The sequence below is a fragment of the Halictus rubicundus genome, chromosome 1 (assembly GCF_050948215.1).
Source record: "Halictus rubicundus isolate RS-2024b chromosome 1, iyHalRubi1_principal, whole genome shotgun sequence".
In the NCBI taxonomy this organism is placed as follows: domain Eukaryota; kingdom Metazoa; phylum Arthropoda; class Insecta; order Hymenoptera; family Halictidae; genus Halictus; species Halictus rubicundus.
In genome coordinates, this window is record NC_135149.1 from 11265150 (window position 1) to 11288444 (window position 23295).

Here is a 23295-nt window from a genome sequence, read left to right on the forward strand (position 1 = left end):
CCCACGCGCGTACCCCGAATATGTGTACAGAATCTTAATACACGAAATTCGTACATAACCGAGTCCTAGATGGACGAACGTAAGCAACAGATTTTCATACCTTCTAAGACGGATAATTTTGATGATTATATAGACGGCCAGGGTTCGATTCGAAGACAGTTGTTCATCAATTTTTCATAATATATTTGTGGTGGTATTTTATTCAGGATCCACTGGTCTTTTTATCGCGCCGAATTGCACAACTTTCGATTGAAATTCATCGCCAGGAGCTGAGCGGCTAGACGATGCCTTCAAAATACCGGGTCAAAATGGACCCGGATCCCGCCGTCCAAGGATGAAAACAATGTAGAAAGGGAATTTCATGATCTTGCGGCGGAATCCCGAAGCGATCGATCATGAAATAGAAAGAGGCGTCTATCATAATTTTGAGTGGCTGTTGCGCCATGTGGCAAGATTCCCGGGCCAAGATCGAAGTTGGTAGCGATCGCTGCGGGTCAGAGAAGATCTGACGAAATCGTTGAGGATCCAGAGGATCGAGGGCGCAAAGGAGTCGAGGTCTAGGACGCACGATGGGGCCCACAGGCCGGTCGTGAGCGTCCGAGAAGGAGCCTGCGTTTCGCAACCGGTCACCAAATTCGGTTGTTCCCCGTAGGGGAACAGGCCCCGAGGATCGCCGGCAAGTAGGATAAGCCTTTACCAAGACCAGCTGAGCAACAGAGACACCTCGCACAATCGAAAGGATAGCTGAGAGTGTCGACGAAGGAGGGAGGAGGCGAAGGAGGAGGAGAGAATCGTCTCACAAGCTGAATTACTCTCACTCGAGAGGCCCCCGTCTCTTCTTCGTGGGGGCCCCAAGTATCCCCCTGCTTCTCTTTGGGGGTATAAAGGACCCTGCTCTACCTTGCACAGAGTCACAGAACCGAGCGGCATCGCAGAAGCCGACATGAATCCTCTGATCGCGGTAAGCACGCTGAAATTCACCTAAGAATTCCCCTAAAACCGTATAGAGAGAAAGAGAGAGATAGAGAGAGAGAGAGAGAGAGAGAGAGTGTGTGTGTTTGTGTGCGATGTGTGATCAAGTGGAGATTGACGAAGTGACTGACCACCGGTATACAGTGTCCTCAGTGTACAGTCTAAACAAGTTGATCGAGAGTGTCCCCAGTCAATTTTCTAAGCGGAAGTTCACTCGGATACCTCCATCTTTTCTTTGTCTTTTTTGGGGTTTCCGGCAACTGGCCACTTTCCCTTTCGGCTTTTATTTAACTTCGACTACGCCTCGATGAACAGTGTGCCAACATTTTTCCTGTTTCCTCTTGAACCGATACGAGAGAGTGAAACTGAACGAGAATCGCGGCTTTCATCCGGCGATCGAAAAACTAATTAACCCTTTGCACCGTAATATCCGCGTGATCGAACAAAACCTACTAAATATTAGTTATTCATTTTTCATTTTCACCGAACTGAAACAAAATTCTACCTCTTGGAAATCTCGTGTCTTTGATGGACACCAATATTCTTTTTCTTCTAGAGAATTATAAACGATACAGAAGTCCTAAAAAATTGTAGGCGTAAAGAAGCATGAAAGAAACAAACGTATTCGGACTATTTCAGAAATTCTCGATAAATTGTAGTCAAAACTGATTCTTTACTCTGTGCCATTTCCCAATGTAATTTATACAATGTTCCAAGAACAAAATTCGTATACAGTCTTCGCAAAATAAAATAAAAAACGCGCCAAACGTGTGATGTAAAAAACCTTAGAGTAATTGCATGAGCATACTGTCTAAAGAAGTCCCAAAGGGTACTCTTCTCGAGAGATTCCCAAGAAAATTCTAGAGCCATTACACGAGCATACCGTCTAGAGAAGTTCCTGAAGGCACTATGTCCTAGTCCAAGATAATATATAGTCTATATAAAGTCTAACAAAATTATAATGTAAATTTTGTTCATTTCAGTGTATGATAGTCGGCCTGGCAGGGTTCGCCCTAGCCGAACCACCAATCTCCTCAGGCTACAGCTATAGCAGACCAAGCGGTGGTGGCTACTCTCTGGGCGGCGGAGGTGGTGGTGGCGGCGGGTACTCTTTCGGAGGTGGAGGCGGCGGCGGCGGCGGATACACCGCCGTGTCCACCGGATACCAAACCAACGAGGGTGCATCCGTCGACGGAGCCCTCCTCGAACAGATCCGTCAGATCCTGTTGAAGGAGGAACTCCAGGCTCAGCAGACCGGAGGATTCGGAGGCGGTGGTTACGCTCCTAGCTCCAGCTATGGTGCCCCGTCTTCCCAATATGGAGTACCGAGCTCCTCGTACGGAGTGCCCAGCTACCAGACTCGCGTGGTAGGCATCGATCTCGAAGGAATCCGACAGGCCATCCAAGTCGCCCAGTTCAACCAAATCAGCCAGGGACCTGGAGGCTACCCTAGCGGACCCAGCTCCACCTACGGGGCCCCGAGCAGGCCCAGCGGTAGCTATGGTGCGCCGTACTAAACGGTCATCGTAAGGAAGGAAAGAAAGAAAGAGAGCAGAGGTTGGACGTCGGGAGAGCGAGAGAGGGAGAGAAAGGAAACGAGCGAAGACACCAGTCGACCATCGCGACCATCTTTCGAGCCGAACCCATGCCACAGGTGTTCAATGGCGGATGAAAAGAGTCTACCTGTAGACAAGAGGAGGCTTCATACTTGCCGTGAGGGAAGTTCTTCCAAGTGAAACACGTTCCCGGAAAAGCCGCTCGGAAGATCGTCGCACACCAAGGACCGATCGTTGAGATCGTCGAGGAAGCTAATCGTCGTTAGGGAAAGAGTCCCACTGATCGAAGGTCGCCGTTCCGACGTATCAAAGTTCATAAAGGGACAGAGAAGACTAGGAAGTCTCAAGGTGCACGTACAGGACGAGATCGGGAGAGGATTCCCAGGCTCCTGTCTCGTTGAAATCCAATCGTCGTCGCTTCAACGGGCCACGAGCCTCTTTGGAATCTGCGGAGGTGCGTGCTGATGCTGAATTGGCCCTTGAGCCGCTAGCTCGTTGGAGACCAAGGGTCGTCGCTCCAATGGGTCAGGGCTACAGGGTGAACTTGAACGTCGGGACGGCAGCCAGCTCAACGATCCGAGGCGTCGACGAGGTGTCGCACAAATGTTCGTCGTCGTAACAAATGTCTGTCGTCGTCGCGGTCGTGGCCGCGAGGGATCGAGAAACCCCTTCACAGTGATAAATAAAACAAGCTTCAATCGAAAGGATCCTCGGAAGAAGGATCCTCGCCGGTAGATTTATAAGACTCGCGAGAGACAAAAACCGTTGAGCCGGAGCCGAAGTCGAAGTCGAAGCCGTGATCGGCGCGGATCATGCGCCTTGTAAATACAATTGATACCTACACAAGCTTTCCACGGCGTCCGCCGCGCGTTCTTCGATCCCGTTTCGAGGAGGATATTGACTAGTCTTCGCCGGACCTGGCCGACATCGAAAACCGGAGGAGCGAACACCATGGGTAAACGGGAACATTAACATCTCGAAGCGTGCGGGCGGCCGCTGGCGCGGGAATATACACACGTACACACACGTACAGAGATACACACTATTTTTTTATATGTTCTGAACGCTACTTCTTAACCACGTATCTTTTTTATACTTGTATAAAGGCTTTTTTGTAGAAAAAAATAAAAAAAAACGTCGCCACCGTTGAAAACCACCGCATTATTCTATTCAGGAACCAAACGCATCCACGAATCATCAACCGTTGAGCCTTCCTGCGTGGCCAATTTTACCGTCTACCGGTGTAACAACGCAAAAACTTTCAACGCGATGTTACTACAGTCTCTTGCGGAGTCTGCTCACTTCCCTAATTTCTCTTTTCGACGATCCTCCTCCTGCTTCCTGATTTATGTCCCGAGGTTCCGACCGCGTGACCCGAGCAATCCCCCGGACGCATTTTTCCGCGCTTCCTTCTTCGGGAAGAGACTGAACATTTATTCGTCGATTCTTTTTCGATGAACGGACACCTTTCTCCTTTCACTGCACCGATCGAACCGAGAGCATGCCCCCGGGGGCTACGATCATCTCCGGCGCGGCGCGGCGTGACGCAAAAGCCTCGCCGAGCAGCACCGTTCAGCAAAGAGGTTTTGCAAAAGGAGACCAGTGGTCAGAGATTCGAAAGTGGCCGGCCAGAGGCCAGGCATTCTTCCTTCGAGAGAAGGGGCGAGAGATTCCGATCGTCGATCATCTCGATCCCCAGGATCCACGCGTATCCTCTCTCGGACGCACCGGTAATTTTTCCCCGTGAAAGCAAGCACCGGTCGCGCCGATCGTTGCGCAAGATCTGCCCGTGTTCATCGTTTTTCTCGGTCATCCGGTTTTATCGGACGGTGGAAAACGTTTAGCAGGCCGGTTAATGAATTATGTTACGGGGCGTTAAATCCCCGCTTACGCATGTTCAGATTTCGTTGGTGACGCAACAAACACCGACGGACGTAACGGGTTCATTAAGAGCTCCGCCAGGGAATTCCCTTTATTAGGAATACACTATCGCCGGGGATACGTTGATTAGCCCACCAGGTTGATTGCTATTGTCTTCGTGAGATTCGTTGGAGGTAATGATCGAGATGGAGATGTTCAATCGTTTCCGAGGTGAAAACGATTTGCACGGGCAGGGATGATTGTAAACGTGAAATTCGATTATGGACGGAGATTTGAAGAAGCAATTAGAAAATGAGCAATGAGTCCCGGAATTGGGTAACCTGGGCACACAATGCGAGGCTGGTGCAATCGTGCTGTAGATTGAGCTGGTACCTTCGCCTCGCTTAAATTAAATCATTACGGTGTTCCACCGCGTTTTACAATTTCGTTTGATTGAGCAAGCGAACCGCTCCGGTGAATTTAGGATGTGGGACGCAGTGCTTGTCAACATAGTTCAATTGTGTCGTCAAAGCAGCCCTGCGTCTCGTTAAAATTGACTGTGGCAAAGTGATCTTCTCAGATGACTTGGCGATCTAATTGTACTCTCGCTCCTGCAACAAATTAGCGACGTGCGTTCCATAATTTCGATTTGACAACGTCGTTTAATTTTACTCTCAAGGGAACCTGTTTTGGAACAACTTACGAACCTAGTTATTTTCCAGGATCTACCTGTTGCTTTCTCGACACATTACTCTGTAAAATCCACAATTTTAACAGGAATCGAGTAAGTAACCTTTCATGAAAATGACGATTTAAACATTCGAATCTTATGATAACAATCAGTTTATCGATGTATCGTGCTTCTTTATAAGGCAGAATATTTTTATAGCTAAATGAAAATGGTACGGTCGTGTTAGTGTGTTTATTTGGGCATTCACACACGGCAGCTCGGTTCCCCAGAGTCTCGAGTACTCGGATGTAACACAGTTTTTCAACGTCCCGAGGAAGCCTAACGACGCGCAAAAACACGGCTCGTCCCTAATACAGGAATCCCCCGTCCGAGGATCGAATAATTGAATTCAGGAAAGTGTTGTTTCTCGGAACACCGAGGAAATCGGCCTATCAACGATTCGCCCATTCTAAAAGACTTACGTATGTACGACGTCCAGCGGGGAAAGTGCCGCGACTCCTCACCAGCAGGGATGGCGGGGTCGAGAAAGGGGAAAGGAGAGAAGAAGAGGAACTGTGAGACTCTCCGTGGAATTTTGTAAGAGCCGTGCATAATCCATAAACACGCCTGCCAGCCAGCCAGAAGCCGTGCGAAAGGAGAAAAACTTGTGCGCGCGCACGCACGCAATGGGGCTCCGTGCTCCAATTCCACCGAATGAAATCTATCGAAGGTACACATAATACAGATTATCTATACGAGTTTATCGTCCCAACCTCTGCCCTGGAACTATCTCATTTGCATCTGCTTTCTACCCTGCTGGTAACTTTTGAATACCGAACTCTTTTATTCTGCATTATAGAAACGCACTGGAATGTTAAGTGGAAACGGACGTTAATAGTCGAGGTTCTTCAGAAACGAAATGTATTGTCGTTGCTAGGAAATTCCAATCTTCTTACCTGGAGGCTCAACTCCAGGATCAACATTCAGAACCTGGCGCAAAGATTTTAGCCAGAGATCAAATTGGGTGAAGGCAATTTGTAGGATTGAACGAGGGTTTCGAGAAAAAATTCAGCATCCAATTTATCAACAGCCATCGGCTCGATCGCAGTCATCCTGCAATCATCGTAGGAGGATTAACAAAATTTTCTCAAGATCTGTCTTCAAGTTATTCAATTTTGAGAGTGTGCATACTTGTTAACGATACATAATTTGTTTCATAACGAGTATATACTGGACAGATTAGCGTGCAATTTTCATAAGCATCTTCGGGTGCACACGTAAGAAAGTTGCACCAAGCCAGGCAAGAACCGATTAGATCAGATTCAGAAATTCGCGGACGGAATTGATCGTAATTACTCGCGGTCGATAAGGCGAAGACAAAAGAGCAACGGTGGCCGTCCGAGGGTTAAAAAAAGTATAACCGACTTTTTCCACGCGGTGCACGCAATCGGAAGAGGCATCAGCACACCGGTGAAGTCGTTGTCGTGTGAAAGGAGAGAAAAACGCGGGCACGGTGACGCACAATGCGATCCGCCCGGCCAATTATGGGAAGAGGATTTGTCGAGCCAGGCACACACACCGGCTGGCTCGTAAAACCTGCTCGGTACAACAATGGCCCCTGTGTGGCTCCTACCGTACTTTCGCTAATCCCGTTTCCGTGGCCGCAAGCTTCTGACCGGAATACCGCTGGTTGCCTAACATGTATTCCCTTCGTTAACGTGGACGGATGTGTTTTTAACGAACTGGCTTAGGCTGGCGAGGAGCGCGAGCTTCGTCCCGTCTTCTACCGTAATTATGGGACCGGCCAGCAATTACCCGAGCGTCAATTAGATCGGCGTCTTCCGCGAGCTCTAATCATGAGATACCTCGGGCGTAAGGACTACGACGGCCCACGTGGTTACGTGTCATCCTTTCACGGTTTTCGGAAAGGAAAAGGAAACAGGGAACCTACCGATCGCCGAAGAAAGTTCCACGGATGTCCTCTTTCCCCCCTCTTTCTCACTCTTTCTCTAATTATATCTACAATGCCTTTAACGATCTTCGCTGCAAAGTGCGTCGGGGTCTTCGGTTATTTAACGGCTCCACTATCGCTGAACACCGCTGCAACATCTTTCCAGCCACTGACACACTTGAAAACATCGGTTGCACCATTTCTACTTGCACTATCAATAATCTGCGGATTTTATGACAAAATTAACAAACAAATTACAAATTTAATAGCACTGTTGTATCATCTTTAACTCGTTAAAACTATTAAGAAAAGTAATAAATGTCTATTTAGCTTCTGTGCCGTGCGATTAATGCAGACAATTTTTATTTCATTTTGTAAAAGTCTGGTGAAGGGGATGTCTTGCTAGAAGATTTTATGGTAAAGATAAGTCAATAACGCAGTTAATTTTTGCTAATAGACACGTCTTCTTCTATCCTACACACATAGCATAAACAGACAAATATTGTAGTATAAAGTAGTATTTCCAAAATTGTAATTCCCTTCAGTTTCTCGGCCGAACAATAGTTTCCAGTGCTTCAGGATGGTTCGATCTCCTCCGTGCGCGGGGTTCGGAGGCTTGCGCAACGCGTGGCCCCATAAGAAACAGGAATTTCACGGAATTAATTGTGGGGGACGAAAATCGGGGCAAGAAAGATGAGAGAGACGAGAGGATAACTTATGTAACGCGATAAAAGTTGCGTGGAACAGTTCGGGGAATGCAGGTCGCAGTTGCAGCTGTGTAAAAGGAGCAAAAAAAAAGAAGCGCGTAATTTTAAGGGGTCTGTACGTGTGGCCAGAAATTGTGTAAATCGGACGAGCCGGTTGCACAACTCGGGGATCTACCTGTCTCGATCGTAATTGCGGCGAAGGAGAGAATGACCGCACACCGTTATGATACTCCTTTTTCCGATCGGGACCACCGATGATGGTAACAAATCAATTTCCTGCAAACGTGCCGAGGATTAGTCGCGAGTACGAACTCTGCACGGCGTTGTTTGGTTTAACCATGGAAAATTGCCACTCCGCCGTTTGAGGCGTCGTAAACGCGGACGGAGCAATTTACCATTGCCGGAGTCATTTTCTTATTGTTAGTAAAATTCATTAAGGCATGTCTCGTGTAAACTCTGAAAAATTGATCAATTTTTTATGAATTTTTTTAAAATTTCTTTGAAATTCTTAATCAGTATGGTTGTCGTTACCGCCTCTAGCAAAGGACAAAATTAGCAAAATGGCGAATGCTTAAAGTGCATATTTCGAAATTTCACATTTTTTCTGGAAATATAAGAACGAAAATGGTACGATACATTCAATGTAAAAATCTACCGATCGTGTGAAAAAAGTACTTTTCGAGAAAAACGCGTTTTGCACGGATACAGCGACTCCGAAGAATCGTTCTCCTGGAATCGTCATGGCTTTGTTATTTTAATGAATTCGGATCTATACTTATAAAAAATGCAATAAAAAGAAGCATCAATTTGTTGACCCATTTACACGAGACAGACTCTTCAACATACTACTGTAATCTCTTACTTGAAGATGCGCTCGCAAGCATCGGAAGCATTGAATAGTTTTTCAAGAGAAAGTCGACCTCGTATGACCGCTTTGGGCAGCGGGATCGGAAGTAATAAAACATAAAAATGAAAGTATCTTCGATGTTAAGCAATAGACGTTAACGGGCAATCAAAGATAATAGTTCCGAAGGAGAACAATTTTATTGGGACCGTCAGAAATTACGTAAATAATTCATTCTCGCGTTTGAAATGAGCATGCGATAAGAAACAGGTATATCAGTCGTCGGTAGATTTTTATCGCGGAACGGGGAAGGCGTCGCGGAACTTATTTGAAAAAAAAGCTGATTCGGGGAGAAAATGCTGTGCAGAATACAGATGCATCGCGGTTTGGCGCAGCCATCGATTAGACGGGAGATGCTTCTACCCTGAGAAAGCGAGGAAGGGGAGAAAGTTACGGGAAAATCATCGGTTTCCCGTCCGAGCGCGATTACCTTGTCCGTAAACACACAAAGAGGAAGACAAGTTACGAGCTACACCTTGCCATGCGGCCGAGCATAATTTACAACAGGGCCGGTCGTTCGATTTATGATTTAAATTGCGCCTGGGAGAACAAATCGGGATTTTAAAAACGACAATCTTCGACCGGAAGCCGAGTGGACGCGCGGGTCTCGAGCAACGAAGCAAGAATCGAATGTTTATCATTCTTGATAACAGAGGAAATTGTTTGGAATAGCAAACGCCGGTAAACGGCACGGCGCGTTGTAAAAATACAAATAGACTCTTGAAATTGATTAATTACGGAAGTGGCTCGTAATGCAAAAGTCCGATAAACAAGCAGAGAAACTTAAAAGAGCAAGGATAGTGGTGATTTGAAAGAAATTGTTTATGGAACAGGTGCATGGCTTGGTGGACACCAGAGGAACTCGATAAGGAACTCGATTCCTGCTTGATAATGAATGGAGTACTTCCGTTTTCTTGAAAAGATAAAAATAATGGAATTTAATTGCCATTTATGTACATGTTCAAAACCCCTGGTTTTGACTTTTCACAGCGCTTTGCCCTTTTATTTACACCCAGAATCACCCTAGCACTATTTTCATAATCATTATTACAATATTCAGGAATATCAGCGGTACTGAAATGAAAAGAAAACAAATTGAAGAACACAGTAGTGAATGTTGTAATTAAAATAGAAAAATAAAAAATTGAAAATACCCCTTGCTACTGTCCTTATGGATCTAATAAGGTTCAACAGTTGTGCTTTCATTGTGGGGCTCTCTCCAAATCCTTGAACATTCTGCCATGATGCCCAGCCAACTAAAAAATGAAATATAGAATGTACAGGTTTATTATAGCAGAAGTAAATTGTTGTAGTATAAAGAAAAGAATGGATATTGTAATGATATTTTTGCATGAAGCCAACACAACAAAATAATATAACCTATGACTATTGTCATTCCAACATCAAAAACTTTTTAAATAAATTGACAAGAAACATTAATGTAAGCTTTTCAAAGAGATGCACCTTTGGCCAGAAACCTTTCCTCGTTCAGAACGCAAACGGCGTTCAAACAGAGCAAGCTTGCCTCAAAAAGAGTCCACAAGGTGAACGCCATTGTACAGTATTAATGTGAACGTAGGTCCGTGTATGAACGTCATTTAAAGTGGCCTCTAACTCCATCTGCTCATAGGGAAAAAATACTGTTATCCCTAGACCATCTAGGACTGTGAGGACTGGCCAGGTTAGAGTCTCTGGGGAAATCACTAGCACCTAACCTAAGTTGTGTGTCTTCCATCAATAATAACAGTACACATAAGGTTGAGTTAGGTTTTCAACAACAGTACACAGAATTATGACTATTATACAGTATTTACATCCTTTTCCCTCTGCTTAGTTTAATTTTATGTATTATCATTGTGCAATGTAGTGTATTCTGTAGTCAATAATTATGGTGTGATGTTAACAAACTAGTTCTCTGTTGTGTCCATTGACTTCTGCACCGCTAAATAAAAAGAAGAAAAGAATAAAATGGAAACAACAACCTCAGAGCTGATGGAAGACAGTCCTGAGAAAGTGCAAACCAGTCCCCCGGTGCAAGTAGTGAGAGTACCGGTGAAGCATGCGAATCTTGGAATACGGAGTCATGCCATGTAAGCAAGAAATAATAAGAAAATAGAAATTTTTAACTATATTAAGAACAATCTATGCTTCAGGGATATGAGTACCATGGTGGAGCTCACTTCCTTCAGCACACTAGGCAAGATACAGCCGTTTTTAGTCACCATAACAACTACTGCAGCTCTGCTAGTAGATTTACATTGTCATTTAACAGACAAAGAGGTCTGTGGCTATCTAGGCGGACACTGGGACATTAATTCACACAGTAACTATGCCTAAAACATTGAACAAGCAATATCCGTTTGCGGTAAGCTAAAAAAAATGATAATTTTCAGATTTATCAATAACAACTGCTTTTCCATGCCGGTACTCTGGCAAAGATAAATCAGCTGCAGCTGCAGTAGAGTCTGAGATTGCAAGAGCCATGGAATGGAAAAGGGTTACTCTGGTTGGATGGTATCATTCTCATCCCAGGTCCCATGCATCACCCTCACTAAGAGATGTTGACTCTCAGTTAGACTATCAGATTAAAATGAAGGGGCCTAGTGATAACGGATATACTCCTTGCGTGGGATTAATATGCTGTAAGTATACACACGATTTTCCACAAGTTTAACAGGTTGCAAAATGACGTTTTACTTTTAGCTCCCTATAATACTGATGGCAGTTGCTATGAGTCTAACTTCAATGTATTCTGGTCGCTACCACCCCCTGAAAATCGGCCCCATGAGTACCCGAGACCAATGCTCTTAAGTTATACCTTGTCTCAAGAACATTTTCTCTCTCAAGATACATTAGAAGAAATTGTAAGCATAATTCTTTTCAATTTATAATGCTACTCGTTTAAAAATCCTGTGAATATTTTTGGTACCTTCCCAGACTTATTTAAAATTTTTCATTCCAGAGAAGGTGTATAGAGTACTATAGAAGCGAAGGGGGTATCGACTTTACTGCCAATTTTAACAACAATACTACTTATCTCGAACGTCTAAGAGTAAGTATACAATAAACGATCTACAACAATTAGATTGCAGATCTTTATGCATACTTCAGAACATTGTGTTAGTGCTTAAAGACCTGCAGACTGATAAGTAGACTGCGAATTTTTATGCAATATTAAAATTGTTCGGATTAATTGCAAGGTATAGGATCCACATGGACATTTAGTTTTCTTTGTAATAATTTGAAGGAGTTGAAAATAATGCAAAGGTATTTTTAAATTCTTTAAATGTCTTTACTGTTTTGCATTTGATCTACCCATTACTATCATGTATAAAGTCCGTAGTCTACTGATAATAATAGCATATAGGATTTCAAATAGGTCTAAAGTGAAATTTTTGTTGACAGTGTTCTCTCGCGTCCAAGTTACCCGGACGAAACCGCTCGAATGGTTCCTACTGGGACGTAATTAGAGAAATGATTTGTCCCGGTTCCGAGGACGGAACGTCGCCAGAATTTCTTGCCGTGAAATTCCCGTTAGTACCAGTTTCAGAACCGCTAGTTCCTTCAGTTCCGCCGGGGGTTGGGCTCACCCCCAACAACGCAGCTGTCTTCCTTACTCCTGTGAATTTTAAACCCGATAGTGCCATAATCACTCCCACGTCAAAGCCTTTTGTAATGCAGCCATCCACTTCTAGAGATAGTATTAAAAAAGACAATATTCTAGCTACAGATTCTGCATCGATCACGCAGATAAAGGATGGTAACGCGACAGCATCCAAGCAACACATATCGCCCACAGAAGTGATGCCCAGCTTTCAGTCCGGGGAACTAACGGTCTCAGTTAAAAATACGAAATGCGACTACGATTATCCGCCCTCCGATTTCTCGAAATTATCGAATCCACTCGGGGCGGATAACGGTGTGAATAAATCACGTTTGTCCGCGACACCGGATTTTCCCCTGGCCGATATAACGCAGCAAATCTCGAAGTTCTCGGACTTGTCGAAGCTAGCTAATTTCTCGACTGCGGACCTAGCGAAGCTCTCAGGATTTTCTATCGCAGATTTCACAAGGACGTCGTCCCCTTCGCCGTCTACATACATGCGAAATATTGCTAATTTATTCGGTCCACTCGGTAAAATCTCTCCTGCAAGGGACATCGAGGGCAACGAGCGCAAGCCGAACGATTTTACCATGGTGGATCCCATTCAATCGCCATTTAAGACTACTTCCAGTTCCTCCGAGTCCTGCAGGAACTTTCCCGAAGACTACTCGACCGATCGAAAGAAAATGGACTTGCAGAATGATAATTCTAAGCTAAACCGATCCAACGAGTATCAGGGAACCGAGGATCTGTCGATTTCTAGCGTCAAGTCCGATTTCGGAGGGATGCTGGACATGACGACGTTGCATAAAAAGCAACAGTCCAGCGACATTGGCGACTCGCTGAATCTCTGCAAGGACCGCCAATAAATTTGTCGCTTTAATCAGTATTTTGCAATTGTGATTATTTCTGTATGTTTATATATTATATTGTACGTCTGAAATTAACCGGCTGTATATGTATAAACGCAATCGACTCGAACGCTTACGTTTACGACTCGTGCAACGTTTCTACTTGGATTAAGTTATTTTTTGTAACTTCGAACGAATCATTTTTACGCATATACCGTACTTAATAAATAAACATTTTTTAATTAACCCCATTCGTCTTCGATTGTTTACCAAGATACAGATTTGCGGATAGCACAATCTTCTGAATAAAGGACTTGTATCTCTGTAAGTACACATATATAGTAATAAGTCCGTGTTATGACAGAGTTGCACCATTTTCTCTCATAGTTGCAAAGGATAAGTTCCGTTTCTTACATTTAGTATCTGAATCTGTAGTGACAGGCTAGTTGCTTTTTTCCAGAGATATTACATAAATTTTATTCTTCGTTGGCGGAAAAAAGAAACTAATTGTTTTCCATAGTTTATGTAGGTAATTTTTGAAGGTCTAAATGGATGTTGAAAACAAAATCGGCCATTCTAATTTTTAGGTTAGCTGAGCTCAGAACATGCCGACATCTGAATTTTATGAATGATTTGAATGTGTCTGTATTTTTCCAAGAATTAATATGTTCCGGCCGGCGAGAAGCCTGTTAGCGACATTGAATCGTGTTAAAGAATGTCGTACGTTGCATACTAGTTTACCAAATTTAGCAGAAGTAGAATATGAATGTAAGTATTGCACATAGTGGTGTTATGTCTTGCTGTTGATATTCCGTTGATTTTAACATGTGCATTGTTTGGAATTGCAGCCGTTATCACTGATGAATATAAAAGAGGACCCACTGATGGCAGATCCCTTTATTTGGATGCCCAGGCAACCACTCCATTGGTACTTATACCATAACAAACTATGTAATTGGGTTTTTCAATTTAAAATTTAACCCTCTTTATAATTTATTCGTAGGATCCACGTGTATTGGATAAAATGATGCCTTACATGACAGTTTATTATGGAAATCCTCATTCCAGAACACATATGTATGGCTGGGAAACTGAAGCAGCAGTGGAGCTTGCACGCAGTGTTAGTCTCACAACTTTGTTGCACAATTGTTACATATTGTAAGATACACTAAATTTCTGTTATGTTTCTAATAGCAAGTAGCAGATATAATAGGTGCAGACAAAAAGGAAATAATATTCACATCAGGAGCAACGGAATGTAACAATATAGCTGTAAAGGGGGTAGCAAAGTTCTACAAAGCGAAAAAGAATCATATTGTGACAACACAGACGGTATGTTGCTTAAATTTAAATAACAGTTCACATTTGTGTTTCTATGTAATCAGAAAATCATTTTATTTATACAGGAGCACAAATGCGTACTAGATTCATGTAGAGCTTTGCAGGCAGAGGGGTTCAAAGTGACTTATCTACCAGTGAAAGCTAATGGTCTTATTGATCTTAACGAATTAGAAGCAGCAATCACACCTGCAACCTCTCTGGTTTCTATAATGATGGTAAATAATGAAATAGGTGTGAAGCAACCTATTGCAGAAATTGGTGCTATTTGCAGGTAAGGATGAAACATGATCAACCCCCAAATCGCTATATCTAACTTTTATATATAGTAATTCGATTTTACAGGAAGAAAAAAGTATTTTTTCATACGGACGCAGCTCAAGCGATTGGAAAAGTTCCGATCGATGTTAATGCTATGAATATCGATCTAATGTCGATCAGTGGACACAAGATATATGGTCCTAAAGGTAACATTTACCCCCAATCATTTGAATTCTGCTTTGTTGCTATCTTTACTATTCTAATATTTGCAATACATAGGAATTGGAGCCCTATATGTGAGGAGAAGACCAAGAGTTCGTGTCGAGGCCCTTCAAAGTGGGGGTGGTCAAGAAAGGGGTATGAGGAGCGGTACTATTCCTGCACCCTTGGCAGTAGGTCTGGGTGCAGCTTGCGAGTTAGCGAAGTCGGAGATGGAGGTAAATTGAATCAGACGCATCAGACATCGCATTGTTTGCTGGATTCGTAATTTTCTATATTTTCCAGTACGATCACAAATATATCACAATGCTCTCCGACCGCTTGATTAAAAAAATAATGACAAATTTGCCACACGTTATACGCAACGGAGACGAAGTCTTTTGGTATCCTGGCTGTGTTAATTTATCCTTCGCCTATGTGGAGGGCGAATCCCTGTTAATGGCTTTAAAAGATGTGGCCTTGAGCAGTGGTTCTGCTTGTACCAGTGCTAGTTTGGAACCTAGTTATGTACTTAGGGCAATTGGAGCATCAGAAGATCTGGCACATTCCAGTATTCGGCAAGTTATATCTGCCATGTTGTATATTAATTAATACTTGCAGCTTTTCCTCCATAACATCACGCTTCTGCGTTCTCCGAAATGGTGTCCAATACTTTCTCCTTACAGTAACGAGAGGATGTTAGGGAGGAAATACTGTAGTTTTTTTATAGCTAATTTTCTTCGTTGATACAGATTTGGTATCGGTCGTTTCACAACGATAGAGGAGATCGACTTCACCGCAAAGAATACGATCCAGCATGTTAAAAGACTTCGGGAAATGAGGTATGGCTGGCTAAGTTACGATATAAATATTTATTCAAAGCAGGATTATCGTAGTTCATTTATGTATATTTGGCCGTGAGTGGTAAATGCATGATTATAGTAAACGGAGGGAACAGATTCAATATCGGACGTTTCTGATGATTCGTTATCGAGTATTAACGTTAAATATCATGCGCTGTACTTGAAACGATAATGTTTTCCTTGCAGTCCATTGTGGGAAATGGTTGAGGAGGGAATCGATCTGAAAACGATCAAGTGGACTCAGCACTAGCGACAACTTTTGTTCTTGGACTATCTGATTATGTAGATAGCATGGATATTAAGTGTACAATGATATCGACTGTAAGTCGCAAGAAATAGATTGCGCCTAGTTAAGTAAAATACTTCTCGATGTGTAATAAATTTTTATTTGAAATCCGTTACCTTTGGAAAGTCTAGTTTCTCGTAATTTTATATAAATTTGTGTATTGATATTCCCTCTCTTTCCTCACCACTATGATACTTTCCCTCATAGAAAAGTCATTCTTAAAAATTATTCCATACAAAAAAGATACCCTTACTCCACTACACTTTATTACTGTGTGTGTGTTGAGTTTGTCATGTTATAAAAACGTCGTTGTCAGACCTCTTTCGATGCTCATTACTTAACACAAGCAAGACGGGTCAGCAGCTTCGTCCATGTAGGAGATTTTAAATCTGTCTTTATCCATTTCGTGCAATTCCATGCGTGATCTGTTAGCCTCAACCAAGTGTTGAGCTATGTCATCGAACATTTCGTGTATCCCTTCCCCAGTCTTACACGATGTCTTGTATATACCTGATATCAAGTTGTGACATTGCTCGCTATAATAAATAGTGCGTTAATGGTTGTTGCGTAGCTAGCATAGCATGTTAACAATATCTGCTAGATTTACCAGAATTGCTCCATCTCTGCATCCGTAACTTGGGGCGCCACACTTTCCAGATCACTTTTATTCCCGCAAAGAAATATCTTTGCATTCTCAGCATATGTTACAATGTCCAACAGATGCTGAGATAAAAGGTGGAAAGATGTGGAGTTGTCTAACGCGAACACTAAGATAGCAGCCTCTGCGAATTTGTAGTAGCTAGACGTTACGGATGCAACCCTTTCCATACCACCTGTATCCCATAATTGCAACTGAAATATTAAACGATTAATACTAAGGTAACGCATAACATTCTGATTGTGTCGTCCCACCCACGCACGATTTATATACGTATAGAAAATTGCAGCCATAAATACAACTTTAAGGACTGCAAACATATATATGTATGCATCGATACGTTACCCGTATTCGTCTGTCTTCGACGACGTACTCTTTGTCAATATTGTCGAGACCAAGGGTGGACTTTCGATCGCTGCTCGCTACGAAAGTATTGTTCGCGAAACGCCTAAATATAGAAGTCTTTCCGACCCCGTATTCCCCGCATAGAATGACTTTCTGCTCGGTTACTTTAACAGTAGCCATGATTGGCTTATATCACTTCGCCGGTAGTATAGAAATACGGAAGCAACATCAGTAACAACAATTTATCGTGCCTCTATGCATTTTCTACGACGACGCAACCATCCAGCCGTTTGATTTTACATGGTCACTGATATGGGCACGATGACAGTCGTGAAAATAGAAATATTACACCAGTAACGGCTCATAAAATGCTATTACCATAGAACACCATTTCACATCGATAAGGTAAGGCACCCCTTTACTCTCAGGTGTAATATTTAATCAAATCAAATGCAATAAATGCAACATACCTCCGTGTCTAGCCGGGACCCACCTGGTCCAGAGACCGAAGATCTTTCATGGGAGTTTCGATTTGTTAAACTTCACGAAAATTTTAATATTTTCAAGCTCAATTCGGATTCCCTGAGTTTCTTGTGAATGTAATAGATTTTTGAATACTTAAAAAATTTTCAACGATACAAGAAATTAATATTGCATTATTCCGAAGAGAAACTAACGATTCTAGATCTTAAAAATATAATTAATATCGATGTCCATGTAACACGAATTTGAAATGGCCCACTCGGTGGCGCCACCTAGGAGGTCCGCACTTCGAGTCCCCGTGCGATGTTTGTGCTGTGCTTAGTCTTCAGCTGTTTAGATTTCTCGTTTGACGTTCGTTATTTCAATGTTGGTGCGTATTGTTAACAGAGCCATTTCTGAGTCGTTTTTTTCGCCGAAGAAATAACGAAATCCCGTCATGGTATTGAACGACGTGGATACATTCTGTCGCGAGCTAGAGAAAGCTGAATTGGAGGTATGCCGTTCGAGCAGTCGCCTGGTATAGGTTATGCCGACTTCTGCAATTACTTTTTCTTTCTTTAAACATAAGCAGTAGATAACTAAATAGAAACACGATCTCTAATATATTTTCTCTACAGGCTCCCAGCGGAGTTACCACCGCGAGGACTTACGCTCAATTGTTAGCTGTATATCTTTACCAGAACGATTTGTAAGTCCCGCACGTTTAACTCGCAATATTTTTTCATCATCATAAATCGTATAAAAAATGAAAAATAAATAAAAGACTAATTACAACACTATTGCAAAAACACAACACTTTTTTATGCTATTTTCGCGAGGAAATAACCATTTGTGTATACCTTGCCGGCGCCATCTGTAACTCCGAAACCGATGTTCCAGAAATTTATTAATATTACTCATTAGCGATAGATCATTAGGCATTAATCGTTCTCATTAGCCGTTACGTAATCCCAATATACATGGCTTTACTCAATTAAACTAAAGACGGTTTCGGTACACAGTTTTTCGAGTGCCGAACAATGGCGCGAAATTTGAATCGTCTACTGCGGTGTGCGTTCTCTCGTACATCTTTAATTATCGATTTAATGGATTAGATCGTGCGTTCTGCGCGTTTCTGGCGGTCGATGTGATTTTCTCTTTTAGATCGTCTATCTGTTACGTCAACCCGATGATTTACAGTTTAGTTGCATGCTGCTTTTTATCGCGTTCACGAATAACGTGTACACCACGTGATTTATTGCAAGCTACGCCGGTCACGCCATTATATTTATTGCGCGGCGCACGGTTTGCTATAACTCCATTTATTGTTAATTAACCGCGTCTCTATGCATCCACCTTTATGGGTTGATAAAGCGAAAACGTTCCCTACAAGCCTCGCTGTTTCTTTTCGTTTTATGGGTCCGTCGTGTGGTGATTTACGCTTTAAGATCGGTCGGTCTCGTCATTCCCATGGATCCTTCGCTCGAATATTTTTTAGCGTGATTCTTAGGCTAGAGAACAGTTTGTCTGATCGAAAAATGCACCGCTAATCGGCAGATGCAACGCTAAGTACCTGTGGAAGCGAATACCAGCGGACGTGAAGACCGAAAACACGGAACTGAAGCAGATCTGGGTTGTGGGACAATGCATGTGGCAACGGGATTGGGCCGCTGTTCACGCTGCCCTAAACGCCGAATGGAGCACAGACGTTTCGAACATTATGAATGCTTTGAAAGGTATACCCCTAGAATGCGTAACGCAGCTCATAGCCTGTAAGTCTTGCGATTCGGTCCCTGAACTTAGGTGATAAGAAGAACCGGTAACGTAATAGCGAAAAATAAGCGATCAAATTATAGAATATGTTCTTTATGTTTTGCGGTTTGACCTCTAAACTTAGTCATTAAAAAGAGTGAAGGACGGAATAGCGAGAAATGATCAACAGATGCGTATAATGTTGGTCTCCATTGCGATCTCAGCGGTAGACAAAACTTGGACTTTGTACGCAAGCAAATGATAGAAATAAAGATGAAGAAGAGCCGACTGTTTTGATCATCGGCGTGCATAAATACCCAAAAATATCATTTATAGATAATTCATCGTTTTTTTTGCGGATCTAATCTCGCGGGGCCAACTCTGTTCACGAAGAAGCATAGACCCGAACGCATAGTATGCATCACTTAGACAAGTTTGCTAAGTAAACGAGTGATGTTAGCTAAGTAGACAATCTTGAAGGCATCTGCGGCAATAAATAACTTAGCTGTTCTAGGATTAACAGGCTACCGTTAAAGTGTTAAAGATATATCTGATTAGCTGACGAGTCCGATGAAGTTGTTGAGGATAGGGTCCAGTTGAAGACAGTGTCTGATGGTTCAATCGCGTCTTTCCGTGTCTCTGATGAGTGTGCATGGTTTTTCTTTTTCAGATAACGTTCGAGAGAGGGCGATCAATTTAGTGTCGAAGGCGTACTCGTCGCTGCGTTTGGGCATGTTCGCGACGATGACTGGTCTGCCAGAAGAGGAAGCGCGCCAGGCCGCCGTCGAGAAAGGTTGGACCATCGATGGGTTAATGGTGGAGCCGCGTAAGATTGAGACTGAAGAGTGCATCCTCGACAACGAGGATCATACCGAAGACCAGCTGCGCAAGCTCACGCAATTCGTGTCCTTCTTGGAGAACTGAACGAGCGCCCGGAGGAGCCCCGCGGGGACCGCCAATGACGAAGCACCCATCACGAAGACTCGATCGACAGTACTTTAAACTTAGTTTTACCTCGTAATCGTATTATATAAAGGAGGAAGTGTGCCTCAAAGGAAGCACCTGTGTCCCTACCCTAAGTATACCTCGGTCTACCTACGCGTTCTGCCCGTTCGATCGGAAGAATCATTCGATGAAGCAAGCGCGGAGTCAACAACTCGATTAATCAATAATCGACCGCCGCGTGCGAGAGAAGGCGGACTGGCATTTTCTAGAAGGGACACCTTCCACGGGAGGAAAATCCATCATCGAGAGAGTTACGAGATTCTAACGACGTGTATTTGATTCATCGGTGTTCATCTCACACAGCATTCACCCGCTGGAACGAATTATTCTATTGTACAAAAATAATAATTATGGACGCGATGGCTACCGTCCTAACACAAATGACAGGAATTTTTCTTTGCCTTTGTCATCGAACGATTTCCACCGACACCGTTCCCATCATTCCCTTGTTACTACTTACATTAACTTTAGAAATTAACAATCGTTAGTTCCGGGACCGATTTACAACCGAAACCGACACCATTCACCCGTGCCTCTACTCTGTTCAGCAAACAGACCCGCAGCTATAACATTTTTCTACTACCACCTATTGGATTCTATTACCACCATCTGAGAGCAACAACTCAGAAGCCCCGCGGAAAAAAAAAATTGGCGATTCGATTGCGGAATTGTCGATTCCGATATATCCGAGACCGGTGCCATTCACCCTCCACTCTGACCAACAAACAGATCCCCATTCTCCTATTATCACTCACACTTCCAAGAGCAACGACTCATACCGCGTTCGAAGGCACACAATCTCCGAAATTAGTGATCCGATTGTGTAATGATCGGCTCTAGGACCGACAAAGTAGCAAAGGGGAACTGGTGATCTCGAAACGAGCGGCTTCGATCGCGCGTGAAAGCAAACCGGGTGTCGGTATCGCATCGGTCGGGTAGCAGGTATGAAAAATCCGCGCGAGGAGATTCTGCCTTGAAGCATTGCGTCACGCAAATCGAATCCTCGCCGGTCAGAAAAATCGCGGACAGCCAGGTATGCCCGGTGTGTTTCACCCGGCGAGGCGGTCGGTGTTGGCCCCCGACATGCCTGCCGAGTAATTCTCTATGAAATCGATTCTGACCGTCCCGCATTGTAAACGCTGAATATGCACAATCGCGGCCCCGATTGTGTAACGCCTAGATATTCTCAAAGAAATCGTTTCCACCGGTCGAGAAGGCAGGTAGCCGGTGTGCACCCACCGTCATTGGTGTGTCGGTTGCTCTTTTTTGGCTCCACTACACTCTAGAAAGTTGTTGCACCGGTACCACCAATCCTACACGCTACCCGCGTTTCATATTTTACGTGTATAATGCCGCGATCGCGATTTCCGCGTAAATCCCCGGCACCGTGCCCGTCAATCTTCGCCATTTTTCATTTTGTGCAAGCCTACCCCAGTCTCCCATTTCGTTTTTGTAGAGAAGAATAGAGAGAGGAGCCTTTGGGGACGTTGCTCAATTTGAGATTGTTGTCCATTTACAACACTTGAAAAGACTAGTTTCGACATGTTCACTCTTTCCTTCAAATGAAGAAGAACAAAAAGAAAATACATTGGTAGCCTATTAGTATGATCCACAATGACTATATCTAAAATGTCATAAATTACTTGCTGGTGTATTCGCACCTTTAGGTAGATGGAAATGGTGTGAACTCGTCGAAAATAAACGCCGCATTTACTTCCGTGGAGCGGCTTGTGGCCGATCGGCGATTATCGGATACCGGAACATTCGTCAATGCACCGTCGCGGAAACGTGGGAATGAATGAAAAGAAAAGCCTCGGACGTAACTGGAAGGCGTTCCCACGCGTTCGTGCCACATCAGAGAGTGCCTATCCTGGTTGCCTTATATCAGGAACGTGCGATCGGCGCAATAATCGGTATCGAAAAAGGCGTTCGGTCAGCGGGGGGTTGCAAAGTGGGTAGAATGTAGCCTAGGATCTAAGGATGACGGTGCCGGGCTCTCCGCGGGTACGTGCTAGAGGCTCGTTGTACTCTCAGTTCACCGTGCCTTTGAATAATGCAGATTCATCGTCGTTCCAACGGGCGATGATTGCATCGCGATATCACGCCGTTTCTTCTTCTCGATCTTTTTTTTTTGTATCTCTCTCTCTCTCTCTCTTTCTGTCTTATTTGCTCCTTCCTCGACCCATCGTTGCCCCAATAGGCGGAAAGCACGATCGTCGAGGAAGGGTGAAGCGGCCTGAAGAGTATCATCACGAATCGTTCAGGACCTTCGGTATTCCCTGTTGAATACTTCAACAGGGGTACCTCGTTAGCAGGTGCCGTCCAGGTTCATTTCTGTGGAATTGACTGGCAACTAGTGGCTACTTGATCCTTCTACTTGTTACGATTACTTGGAATCACGGTGTTTGAGGATTACGAGGACACTCGGTAGCTTTGTCGAACCACTGAACGAGGCTAGTTAATTCTGAGTTGGAAATATTAACCCTCGAACGAGGGATGTTCCTCGCTATTTATTTGTGGCTATATCCATTCAAACTCTTATGTATCAATTTTCTCCTACGTATATTTGTTTCAATCACTTCTCGGTGATTAAAGTTAGTCTGTGTTTGAGGATGTTGAAGACAACTTCGTTCGACCACGGTTTTAAATTAAAAACACGAAACAACGAAGCTGCGGATGAGCTCTGATGCAATGAGCTTGCAACTATAGGCTGTTCGATTCATTCGGTGTCTGTGAACACGATGTTTGAGGATGTCGAAGACATCAACGAAGTTTTCTTCAATCCCAGTGCTTGGCGAACCAGTCCTCGGCTGGAAACGCTAACCGACGAAGTTACAACTGAGCATCGATGGAATCTGCTGGTTCTTCGATCGATTCTAAACACGGTGTTTGACGATGTCGAAGACCGCGGGGCATCGTTCAATCACTGACACCTAGCTATGATTCCGTGTCGAAATTCGGCAGGTTGGAAGCCGCATTCCTGCGAAGATTAATCCAGCCGGCTTCCATCAAGATGGGAATCGAGGCTGTAAACGCGTTTTCAGTAGGATCT

General features: G+C 43.7%; 6 protein-coding genes across 10 annotated transcripts; 4 read left to right on the forward strand and 2 right to left on the reverse strand.

Annotated features, from left to right (window-relative positions):
- The first annotated feature begins 344 nt into the window (after window positions 1-344).
- Window positions 345-3847, forward strand: LOC143357132 (uncharacterized). Its single transcript, XM_076793428.1, has 2 exons — window positions 345-961; window positions 1956-3847. Exons 1-2 carry the CDS (start codon window positions 944-946, stop codon window positions 2487-2489), a joined length of 552 nt encoding a protein of 183 aa, XP_076649543.1. The 5' UTR covers window positions 345-943; the 3' UTR covers window positions 2490-3847.
- Window positions 3848-9529: 5682 nt separating this feature from the next.
- Window positions 9530-10239, reverse strand: LOC143353838 (immediate early response 3-interacting protein 1). Its single transcript, XM_076787448.1, has 3 exons — window positions 10085-10239; window positions 9775-9876; window positions 9530-9694 (listed from the first exon to the last, which is right to left on the reverse strand). The coding sequence occupies exons 1-3, from the start codon at window positions 10173-10175 to the stop codon at window positions 9639-9641; spliced, it is 249 nt and encodes an 82-aa protein (XP_076643563.1). The 5' UTR covers window positions 10176-10239; the 3' UTR covers window positions 9530-9638.
- A 101-nt stretch (window positions 10240-10340) lies between these two features.
- Window positions 10341-13321, forward strand: LOC143353797 (uncharacterized). Its single transcript, XM_076787395.1, has 6 exons — window positions 10341-10710; window positions 10774-10943; window positions 11014-11262; window positions 11324-11484; window positions 11583-11672; window positions 12026-13321. Exons 1-6 carry the CDS (start codon window positions 10589-10591, stop codon window positions 13091-13093), a joined length of 1860 nt encoding a protein of 619 aa, XP_076643510.1. The 5' UTR covers window positions 10341-10588; the 3' UTR covers window positions 13094-13321.
- On the forward strand, window positions 13232-16151 carry Nfs1 (Nfs1 cysteine desulfurase). Of its 5 annotated transcripts, none has more exons than XM_076787420.1 (11): window positions 13232-13399; window positions 13663-13843; window positions 13924-14003; window positions 14079-14195; window positions 14270-14407; window positions 14482-14687; window positions 14759-14880; window positions 14954-15111; window positions 15179-15450; window positions 15625-15714; window positions 15922-16151. In XM_076787420.1, the coding sequence occupies exons 2-11, from the start codon at window positions 13741-13743 to the stop codon at window positions 15983-15985; spliced, it is 1350 nt and encodes a 449-aa protein (XP_076643535.1). In that variant the 5' UTR covers window positions 13232-13399; window positions 13663-13740; the 3' UTR covers window positions 15986-16151. The 5 variants fall into 5 exon arrangements, with proteins under 5 accessions (XP_076643535.1, XP_076643542.1, XP_076643523.1 ...); XM_076787427.1 differs by having other exon boundaries at window positions 13262-13399; window positions 13734-13843; XM_076787408.1 differs by lacking the exon at window positions 13232-13399 and adding an exon at window positions 13435-13662 and having other exon boundaries at window positions 13734-13843.
- On the reverse strand, window positions 16104-17204 carry Rabx6 (RAS oncogene family member RabX6). The gene is made up of 3 exons (XM_076787437.1): window positions 17025-17204; window positions 16629-16873; window positions 16104-16557 (listed from the first exon to the last, which is right to left on the reverse strand). Exons 1-3 carry the CDS (start codon window positions 17202-17204, stop codon window positions 16359-16361), a joined length of 624 nt encoding a protein of 207 aa, XP_076643552.1. The 3' UTR covers window positions 16104-16358.
- An 84-nt stretch (window positions 17205-17288) lies between these two features.
- On the forward strand, window positions 17289-20624 carry Csn8 (COP9 signalosome subunit 8). The gene is made up of 5 exons (XM_076787443.1): window positions 17289-17429; window positions 17895-18000; window positions 18125-18195; window positions 19044-19222; window positions 19909-20624. Exons 2-5 carry the CDS (start codon window positions 17944-17946, stop codon window positions 20160-20162), a joined length of 561 nt encoding a protein of 186 aa, XP_076643558.1. The 5' UTR covers window positions 17289-17429; window positions 17895-17943; the 3' UTR covers window positions 20163-20624.
- The last annotated feature ends 2671 nt before the right edge of the window (window positions 20625-23295 follow it).